This window comes from Cajanus cajan, chromosome 8, assembly GCF_000230855.2.
Source record: "Cajanus cajan strain Asha chromosome 8, NIPB_CcT2T_4, whole genome shotgun sequence".
Lineage (NCBI taxonomy): Eukaryota > Viridiplantae > Streptophyta > Magnoliopsida > Fabales > Fabaceae > Cajanus > Cajanus cajan.
The window spans coordinates 8,978,276-8,988,930 of NC_138524.1; the positions used below are offsets into that span (position 1 = coordinate 8,978,276).

The 10,655-nt window shown below is 34.2% G+C and overlaps 2 protein-coding genes across 7 annotated transcripts; one reads left to right on the forward strand and one right to left on the reverse strand.

Moving 5' to 3' along the window:
- Positions 1-377: 377 nt before the first annotated feature.
- On the forward strand, positions 378-4,507 carry LOC109799091 (protein SOSEKI 3). Of its 5 annotated transcripts, none has more exons than XM_083061814.1 (7): positions 378-674; positions 756-1,120; positions 1,205-1,274; positions 1,536-1,651; positions 1,746-2,619; positions 3,711-4,005; positions 4,108-4,507. In XM_083061814.1, the coding sequence occupies exons 2-7, from the start codon at positions 928-930 to the stop codon at positions 4,177-4,179; spliced, it is 1,620 nt and encodes a 539-aa protein (XP_082917940.1). In that variant the 5' UTR covers positions 378-674; positions 756-927; the 3' UTR covers positions 4,180-4,507. The 5 variants fall into 5 exon arrangements, with proteins under 5 accessions (XP_082917940.1, XP_082917942.1, XP_082917943.1 ...); XM_083061816.1 differs by having other exon boundaries at positions 772-1,120; positions 3,711-4,006; positions 4,107-4,507; XM_083061817.1 differs by having other exon boundaries at positions 772-1,120; positions 3,711-4,006; positions 4,110-4,507.
- A 2,448-nt stretch (positions 4,508-6,955) lies between these two features.
- LOC109798644 (CHY-type/CTCHY-type/RING-type Zinc finger protein) lies at positions 6,956-10,086 on the reverse strand. 2 transcript variants are annotated; one of them, XM_020358985.3, is made up of 13 exons: positions 9,926-10,086; positions 9,711-9,840; positions 9,478-9,565; positions 9,302-9,361; positions 8,974-9,006; positions 8,800-8,877; positions 8,657-8,700; positions 8,516-8,556; positions 8,346-8,428; positions 8,158-8,249; positions 7,891-7,960; positions 7,610-7,651; positions 6,956-7,512 (listed from the first exon to the last, which is right to left on the reverse strand). In XM_020358985.3, exons 2-13 carry the CDS (start codon positions 9,818-9,820, stop codon positions 7,357-7,359), a joined length of 897 nt encoding a protein of 298 aa, XP_020214574.1. In that variant the 5' UTR covers positions 9,821-9,840; positions 9,926-10,086; the 3' UTR covers positions 6,956-7,356. The 2 variants fall into 2 exon arrangements, with proteins under 2 accessions (XP_020214574.1, XP_020214575.1); XM_020358986.3 differs by lacking the exon at positions 9,926-10,086 and having other exon boundaries at positions 9,711-9,895.
- Between the last annotated feature and the right edge of the window lie 569 nt (positions 10,087-10,655).

A 10,655-nucleotide genomic window follows, 5' to 3' on the forward strand; every position in this document is an offset into this window, starting at 1 on the left:
GTGGTATAATACTTAATAAAAATTACACTAGTGTCGTTTGAACCCTTATCCAAAAATAATAGTGGTAGTCCAGAAAAATTTTACTATATATGCATGCATCAATTATTCATTTATTTTTAAGTTTTTAGACATGATAAATGTAATGTATCAAGAAGAACAATCAAAAACTAATTTATAGGAAAGTATCAAATTAACTTAAGACAGTTGTTATAATATGTGACTATTTGATTTGATTTGATTTTCATAGAAACACAGAAAGCATAAGAAATGATTTCCATTTCCATTTTCCACGGTGTGATTTAATCTTTGAATTTTACCGCGCATGAATAAAAGGGCAAATATGGGAGTTTGGAAAGGACAGAACACCAAAAATCAGCATTATAAAAGGTGGAAGGAACAACAAAGTCAGACGACCGAACACAACAACACAAGCACAAACACGAACATCTGAAATCTCAACCGCATCAAACAAGTCCATCAAATCCGCCAAAAACATCACCATAAAATAAGTACTAAGCTACTCAAACTCACTTCCTTGACCCACTCTTGTCTCTCTCCCACTCTCACTATCTGTCTTTCCCAACGCCCCTTCATTTTCACTTCCTCTTTCTCCTCACTTCAACACAGATTCCTCCCTCACCTTCTAATTCAGTTACCTTATTTGTTTTCCCAAGGTATTTGTCTTGTTGCTTTACTTATTTTTGCATATTGTCAAAGATTTCAGTTTTATGCATATTGTATTACTGGCTAGTTAGATCTGATTTTGTGCAGCCTTGGAAAATCTGAAAATCTCCATGCCGACCCAGTAACGTTTTTGCACGGAATGAAGCTAATGGGGAAATGGGGTTCTCTTTGGCAGGGATTTAAGGTTGAGGGGTCGTGAAAGGTTGGATTTTTAGGGGTGGTGGGGTTGTTTTGCATGTGGGAATGGAAGCGAGGATGAAGAAGTACAACCGGCAAGTGAGTCCTGAGAGGGCCAAAGTGTGGACTGAGAAGTCCCCAAAATACCACCAGAGTCTGAAGGTTCCCGTGATTTACTATCTTTGTCGAAATAGGCAGCTAGAGCACCCTCATTTCATGGAGGTCCCACTTTCTTCACCGGATGGGTTATACTTGAGAGGTACAATAATGTGGTTGTTGTTGCCCTTGAAGCTGTTTTTATTATTTGTGGATTGTGGATTTTGAGGGATTGTTTTGTGTGCAGATGTCATTGATAGACTGAATGTGTTGAGAGGTAGAGGCATGGCTTCCTTGTATTCATGGTCTTGCAAGAGGTGAGTAAGTTGTTGCATTTTCTATGTTCTTGTGTTCAATTTGTATGTGGGGAAAGAGAAAAAAATAGAGAGAGGGGAAAAGAAAAAAAAAATTGAGACTTGGTTGGTTTTGTGCCTCTATCATTTTGGAAAAGTCAAGGAAGCATAAAATTTACAATTTAAGATAAAGCAACCAAGATTGTTTAGTTTTTGGTTATTTTTCCTAGGACTACATTTTGTGCTTAGTTTTTACCATAGGTGTTTGTTCTTCTTGTAATTCAGGAGCTACAAGAATGGATTTGTGTGGCATGATCTATGTGAAGATGACATAATTCTACCAGCTCATGGAAATGAATACGTTCTCAAAGGTTCTGAGTTATTTGATGAATCAAATTCAGGTAAATATTTTGTTCGGATAAAAATTTGTTAGGTCCTACATGATATAAAATGCTTAAGACTAAGACCTTAGTCTTGGTGGATTTTGCTTTTCAGAACGTTTCAGTCCCGTTAGCAATATTAAAATACAAAGCGTGAAGCTGTTGCCGGGGCCAATTTCTTCTAGGAGCCATGATGAAGCCTCCTCCTCTTCTAGCTTGAATGGGAAAGAGACAAGAATCTCCCAAGACGATGAGCTTTCCCAAGAAGAACCGCATACTGGTTCCTCCGATGTTTCTCCAGAGTCTAGAGACAAAAAGAGTGATTCGCTAAGCTTGGCATTGACAGAGTACAAAATTTATAAAACTGATGGATTGGCCGATGCTTCGACTCAGACAGAAGAAAATGGCCGTAGATCCAGATCTCAGAAAACTTGTACAAGAGGTGTATCGACGGAGGATGGATCATTAGAATCTGAATGCCATGAGATATGTCAAACTGAAGTTCCACAAGTGAAACATACTCCGCAAATCTGTAGGGACACTGTTTCTCCTCCTCCCTCAACTTCAAGTTCCTCATCTTTTGTGGGGAAGGCTGAGACTTTGGAATCTCTGATTAGAGCTGATGCTAGTAAAGTGAACAGCTTTAGGATCCTGGAAGAGGAGGGCGTGCGAATACCAACCAACACGAGGGTCAAGGCTTCAAATTTACTGATGCAACTAATCTCATGTGGCTCAATATCAGTGAAAAACCATAGTTTTGGCCTTATTCCTTCCTACAAGCCAAGGTTTTCCAATTCAAAATTTCCTTCCCCACTGTTCTCAACTTCTTTCATGCTGGGGGAGTTTGATTGCTTAGCTGAGAATCCAAAGTTGATGAGCCTCAGATTGGAAGACAAAGAATACTTTAGTGGAAGCTTAGTGGAGACTAAACTGAAGGATGGAGATGGACATAATGTTCTGAAACGCTCTTCTTCCTACAATGATGAGAGGTAAGTTTTGATTTCAAAATTTCCGTTGCAACATTACGAATTTGCATGGGGAAGAGTTGCAGTTGCTGCTGTATACTTAAGTGTGTTGAAATGACTATTCACAACCTAATACTTATTCAAAGCTGAGGAAATAGTGTATGGGTTACTTAAGATCTGATCTCTGATGTAGTATTATAGTAGGACTAATAATTAGGACGTAGTCATTCTTCAGAATTTTTTTTAATCTATAGGAAAGATTATAACGACGGCAATGAGAATTTAAGTTTTCATGCACTATTCCAATCTCTCCAACCACTAGACCAACTCCAGTGGTTTGTCATTCTTTAGATTTTAAATATTGATTCATGTTAGATCAGGTTGAAAAGCCGGATAAGTTATTCAGTGGTCCACTGCTTGAATCTGGTCATTTTAGGCTAATTGAGTTCCTCTAAAATCTGAAATTCTCTTCCTCTTTGCGTTAAATTATATTTCGCACGTTAAATGCACGATTTTGTCTCAAATTTGAAAATATCACTTAATATTCTTTTTCTTGCTTTTAAAAAAATAATCACTTGAGCATCTTCTATGCCTCTTATCACTTCATTTATTCAATAAAATGGTTACAAAATCTATATGTTAGTAAGTCATTTTTCAATCAGTTATTGAAGCTAGCAGAATTTCACGGAATACAAGTACTTTCACATGCTTGTTTATATCTCTATAATCTATTTGTGATTGCATTAAATGTCTCATGGAAATGGAGGCTTCAGAGGTCCAAACAAAGGCCTTAATTGCTGCTTGTGAGGCTAGTACTTAATATAAAGATAGGAATCATTGAAATTGTTAAACATCTACTGTAAAAAGTTTGTACTGAGAATCTTCAAAATAACAAAGAGTATTTGTTATCGTGAACTTCTTTACTATTTGTTCTCATTCTTTGCCACTAAATGAGCTCGACTTGGGATCAAGAACTATAGTGATCAGCTTCTTCGATTCATGTTTTAGAGTTTTTTAATTGGTTTTTGATAGGCATGTGATAGGGACATGTTCGTTGTCATGTCACATCCTGGCCGTTGTTTCATCTGTAACAAAATCAACATACAAATATGCAGGACATATAAAGACCAAAAACCGGAAGAATACAAAGAGGAATCATCCTCAGGACATTCAAAATGCATTCCACGGTCAATCAAGGTCTCGTTGACCAAGCAGCCCCGAAGTGAATCCATGAGATCTCCTGTTTCTGATGGACCAAGGAACTCCTCAGACAGAATTGAAGGCTCAGCCATATCCTCAGTAACATCCAATGGTAGCAGCAAGAGAATCACGGAACCTTCGTCAGGGAAGAAGCAATCAAAGAGGATAGATTCATTTAAAGAAGAGGAGGAGGTGATCAAAATTGAAGAAAGTTAAGTGTTGACTCTATCTTGTTTCTCAAGTCTCTTAAAATTATAATTATATTCTTACACCTTTCAAAAAACATAGACTGAAAAATATTTTTTCCTCAGCAGGCTTGCTTCAGGAGCTCGGGTTATAATCCAATCTAAACCATTTTCAGACACAGCATCTAGCAGCTGCTGAAAAATCAAGTTTCAGATTTTAGGCAACAGAAAAACTACTGGTTTTTCAGCTTTAGATTGAATTCAACATGATTGTATATATTTGGTAGGTCCATGTGACATTATTTCCTTAAGCTTACAAAGTAAAGTTATTTTGACAATTGAGTCAATGCTAAGGGAGCAGCTAGCCAGCTACAATAGCAGGTGTGGTCCCGTTGGTCCATTTCCTTAAATATATTGTGCTGGAATGAGGTGATTGCACATCCTGCTGTAACTCCTGATACAATATCTACCTTTGCACCCTTTTGCTTGCTTCAAATTATTGGTTACTACTTAGCTTGCACCTTCAAGGGCAAAAGGTGTGGAAAAAATTAAGTGCGGGTCGTTTTCAAACCCATCTCTTGACATTGGAGCTGATGTCAATTGTCAAGCATGTGACCTTGACTTTGACATTGGATGCGTTATACTTAACATCAAAATGTAACATATCCTGTATGACCATATTTAATTCTCAAAGCTGATAAAGGTTGGTAAAAGGCTAATTTTATGTACCCTTTTAAAAGCGGTGCTTCTAGTCAAGATTTTTAAAAGCTGGGGTTTTCTTGGAACCCAAAATGTCTACGTAGACAAATTGACATTTTAATGCTTATGGCCATATTAACTTGCAGTGGTGCTAAAGGTGGTGATTGGAGTGGCTAGTCTGTAGAGCACTTTCACGTTTGGAGTAGAGAGCATGATTATGTATTGTTGGTTCTATATTGGTACTACACTATTTATTGAACTTATAAAAAGCATCAACGGAAACGACAATAAGAGTCTTAATGTTAGACAAATTTGTTCCAAAAATGTATAAGCCTATTTGAATAGATTCACGTGTAAGACTACTTTATTCTAAGGATTGAAAAGGTGGGTTTTCTATAATTCTCTTCTATGGGTCCCTTTAGCTTCAAACTTGAGGGAGAGAATAATAAAGGTGATGACTAAAAACTTTTTGTCTGGAAAGGTAAATCAGGGTTAGTCCTTTCATGCTTTTGTCTGGCTATTGAGATCTTGACTCGGATAATCATTAGTTGGGCAATTAACAAATCTTGGGTTCTACTCAAGGCAAGAGACAAGTAGGACACTATGCCTATTGAGTAGTGTTTGTTTTGCAATCTTTACTTTTCCTTTTCCTTTTCCTTCTTTTTCTCTAGCTATAATATTCTCTGGGTGTTTTTGGAATTTTCCTTCTAGTGGTGTTGGTATGTAGCAATGAATTTATATGGGAAATTATGATATTAATGAAACTTTCAATATTTAGTTTGGGGTTTTATTCTTTTGGTTGGAGTCCATAGAAATAATTTATTGTATTGCTACTCAATTTAAGTGTAATATATAAAAGCTTTGACATGCATCATAATCGGTGACATCTCAACTGCTTACTCTTAATTTTACATTGTTATACATGTGTTGGAAACCTTTGGCACATAAACATAAAACTGCATATTTTTCCTCTTAATTTCCTTTTTAAATGGAGGTAATATTACTCGAGTTAGGAAAATCCAAAGCATGATGGGACTAGTCTTATCACACTTTGTTTAAGGAAAGTCAAACATCTACTATTTAAATCAACAACCCTTTTTAACGATTAAAATAGTTTCATTTTCTTTTAAGAGACTCCCATTTCTCCACAAATTAGTCCATATTGTCGTGGACCAATAGTCTAACTTATATATATATAATATTATTCCTCCTATATAGTTGTTTTCTGTTGTGCTATTTAAAATTTGAACATATTCTTACACATGAAAGAAATTATTGATGACTAAAACCAATAAATATAGTTTATTTGTAGATTGGATAATCTTTAAATATTCTTTAAAATGACATTCATCTAAGTTATTTTCTACCTAATTCAACGTTACTTGTCTTGTTTTTATTTTATTTATCTATTTATTTATTTTACAATACGTTACTTGTGTTGTTAGTGCATCAAAATAGTGTGCAAGATTTCAGGTAAAATTAACAATAATAAGATTTCAAATTAAAATGATATTATATCTATGCATTATTTTTACTTTGCAATACCTTTAATAACATTTAAATTTTTTTTTTGTTTTAAAGAAAATTAAGATACCTGGCTTACCTACGCATCTACTGTCTATATTTAGTATGTTTATCTAAAATGATTCTCTCATACCCTTCTATGGAGTGTGAGTCGGATGTGGTGTAGAGAGAGATGTGATATTGGGGGTACACTTGATATTTCATACTTTCTTTCTCTTCCATCTCTTTATCACTTTATTTTTATATTTCTTTTGTTCACAATGACTAGGCTATTCTAGGATCGCATCTTGGGCTTGTGATGTTTGGTTTTACTTACTATATTCGTCTGCTTTAGTTACTCGGTCCAGCTGTTTATGGTGTTTATATTTTAGTGATGCTTTTTTTTTTGGGCCAGAGGGGGTGTGCTTTCATTTGTTTCTTTTGATCATATAACATAGAAGCAGTCCATATTATTCTTACATCTCAATTCTCTATTTTTACACCCTACTTTTTTATTTGTTTAAAATACCTTTGACATAAACAATTAAACATGGTAGAAGCCAGGCCAGAAAAGGCCCAAAAACCTAAAAAGATCCTCATTACTAAGTTCCAAGCAAGATGCACAGATCCTTTTCACCCATTTCCACCCTCTGATTATAATAAAGCCTTTGGACCTTGTCTTCGAGATATTGCAATACAATTTTCTTTCAACACCCCCTCTCCCCCCGGCCTTTTGGCCATAATAAATAATAAATAATAAAAAATTACTGAAATAAATTAATTAAAAAATATTTTATTAAAATAAATTATTTTAGATACGTAAAATTATAGAGAGTGGAGAAAACGTCACACTATATGACGCGCGTTCAATACATGGATACAAACAACTTGAAAACATCAAATTATTTGACGTTCTGTGCATAAATTTTTAAAATTCAAAACATCATGCTGGTTGACATTTTCTTTATAATTTTGCATTATCACTAGCAGATAAAAAAGGACAATGCGCGGGTAAAAAAGGACAAGCTTTCAACCTTCTTCCACTAGCAGCACAAGAATTCGACCAGCTAGAAATAGAGAAACTGAGAAACTCCACTCAGCAAGAGCTGTTTTCCATTCTAGAGAATAAATAAGGCTTAGTGAAGACTGAAGAGACCCTTATGCAACACAATCTTCATCTCACCATTTCAGTCACCCTAGACGAGCGTGATGTAGCAGGTATTCCTTGTATCTGTCTTGTGTTGTATGAGTTGCAACTTAAGCACTTATGAGCCACAATATGGAAATGTACATTAGAGTTTACTCCACAATCATTGCAAAGTATCCACACCTGCTTATGGTTTCACACAAATATTCAGTTAGATAAGTCTCACAAGCCACCCTTAATATATTTGCTCTAAAACTTTAGGGTTGGAGTTGTTACTTACCATCTTGTTTTTGTAAGTTTCAGGCATTGGAGTTGAGGCAATCTGATAAAATTTCATTCAAGAATGTCATTATTATATCAAAAATGAATATATGGATGCAAGTATGCCACCATATGCTCTTTAAAAAGTGAGTCAGTTTGGATAAAACTTAAAAGAACCTTTAAGAATTTTTCTACTAATATTAAAAAGTTTTTCTAGTAGAGAAGATTCAAAAGTTTTTCTAAATATATATCTAAATAAACTCTATATATGAAGAGAGAGAAAAAATGGTATCTACATACCACTTCGTCAAGCTTCTTCCACATACTTGTCATGTCACAAATGGATTTTGAGCAAACAGGACACGAGTACCTGTATGATGTATCCATTTCCAAAGAATGAATTAATAACAGTGGTTGAATTTGAAGATTGTCTCAAGGCAAAACAATAGCAGCTCATGGCAGCATAATAAATTAAGAATATTGAATGATGAGATCCATAATGGTGTAACAGAATAACACCATTTAAGTCCTTCATTAGTGCTATGAAGATAGATATAAATGTCTTACCTATGATGTTTTTCCATCTCTTTCACACAATCTAAATGTATAGTATGGCCGCAAGGTAGGACAGTGATATCTCTTACTGTATCAAATAGATACTGTAAAGGAAAAAAATGAAATCATCATCTAAATAAGAATCAGACAAATTTCTTTCTAAAATTTTACACTGTCATAGTACTAGAAGTTTTTATTACCTCAAAGCAAACAGGGCAATTGTGATGCATTGCTCCTTCTACACAACGATGTCCCTTTTCCATCACCTTTGAGTAGCAACATCCTAAAAAATTGGTAGGAATATAGTAATCAGCTGATGGAGAAAAAGTATGAGAAAAAAATAAACATTCATTTGGGACAATATACTCACTACATCTCTTGCAATGGAAAAAGTTATCCTTGCCTCCAGTTCTGTAAAAAACAATTACTTAGATCAGACGATTAATCAAATTCTGTCTAGTGATACACAACATGAAACATTGCGGCTAGCAAACTGATTAAAAAACTTTACCTGCAGATGCCACATTCGTCACAGTGGTATTGATTCTTTGAAATCTGAAAGATTGAACAATTTTTTAGTACAATATGCACAACTAGTTACACTAAAGAAAAGAACAAAACATGACTCAAATTCTATCACACTGAAGAACTTACATCATCATCAAAGAATTTGCATATAGCACAAAAGTACTTGCCCATGCATACTCCACAGTTTACACAGTACTGTTGAACCTGAGAGCATGAAAATCAATTAACAGATCAATAGCCAGTCATATTTATATGTACGTTTATTTATTGATTATTATAATTCAGATTTTTAGAACTCACCTCTTGTTCTGTATCACATAAGGAGCAGATAACCTGAAAATCAACAAAATAGGGTGGAATGAGTCAACATTCAACGATACCAAACATAGTTTAACACAGTAATATATGATAAGAACTACAAAATTATTAGGACCCTTCCTCGAGTGTGTTCTTTAGCAGTAACAGTAACTTATCTTTTCCAGAATATTATTACACAAATCATATAAATGATGAATCACTCAAAGGCACAGAATATAGTTGACCAAAAGAATCACACAACAGAATAACACCCAATTCAAATTCAATAAGTGAGTAGTAATAATTTAATAAAGAGTAAACAAATGCAAACCTTCTTAATTTCATGGCGTGGAATATCATGACGATCCACAGCATCAAGCTCCTCGGAATTCTGCTCAAATCAAAACAAATGGACATGAAACATGAATGTATGAGTTTTCTGCTAACACAACTCAACTCAACTCAACCCTAAAACAGTGAAACATTCTCAAGAACATAAATTTATACCTTAGCTTCGTTGTGGCAATGCCTACAATCAAAAACCTCATCACAACACGGTGCCCTGATCTTGCATCTCCTCCTGTAATGCGCGCAGCTGACTCAAAACAACATAGCAAAAACAAGATAAGATTTTTCTCTCTTTTTTCATAAACCCCAAAAGGGAAACAATGCAAAATCAAAACCCAACAAAATCCTCAAACACAATAGACAACAAAAAAAAGTTATATTTTTTGAAGTACCCAAAATTCTGAATCCCAAGTTCCATAGCAGAAAGATGTGTGGGGCTGGATTCAGAGAAGTCTGATAGAACAAGACAATGAGATGAAACAACCTCTGCCGCAGTTTCCATGATGTTGTGTGCCAGTGCCACTGTTAACAAAATCCACAAGCTGTTACTTGAAGTCGCAGATGTAACATTTGCAGTTGCATTTAAATATTATTATTTATGGCACACCGTTTCGCTTATCTGTCTCCCTAATCACACAAGCTGACTCGGCTACACGCAAGAACTTGCATCATCATAATATAAACACTTTCTAATTTCTAATTATAGACTAAAAGTGGCGACACAAGTGAAAAATAAAAAAGTTTCCGTGCAATAGAAAGAAATAAAAAATTAATACTGTGTAAGATTTTTATGGAAATTTCCGTGCAAATAATATTATCTCTAGAATGATTGTTGTCACGCACAAAAGTTATCTCTAGTTTGATTGAAAAGTACGAATAGTATATCTTTAGTATGATTGTCACACACTTACAAAATATCTATAGTATGATTGAAAAATATCTATGCTACAGACATAAATCGATAATGGATTCTATTGTATCCTCTAAAACTACAAAACACGAGACATTTTGCAAAAGTTTTCAAATAATATGCGACGTTAACCTTTTTTTCTCCTATCTTTTTTATTTTTTTATTATATATATATATAATATTTTATTTTTCTTTATCGTTCGAGAGAATTCTCAAATTTTGGATTTTATTTTTACTATAGTAACATGTTTGCACGATGGATGAAAGACGTTTGTTTTTGTCTCGAATAAAAACAAGTAGTGATATATATACATGTATAGCATCACTTTTTGTATTTATTTTTTTAATAATTTTATTTATTATAAAATATTTATTAATAATATATATATATATATATATATATATATATATTAATTTGTCGTACAAT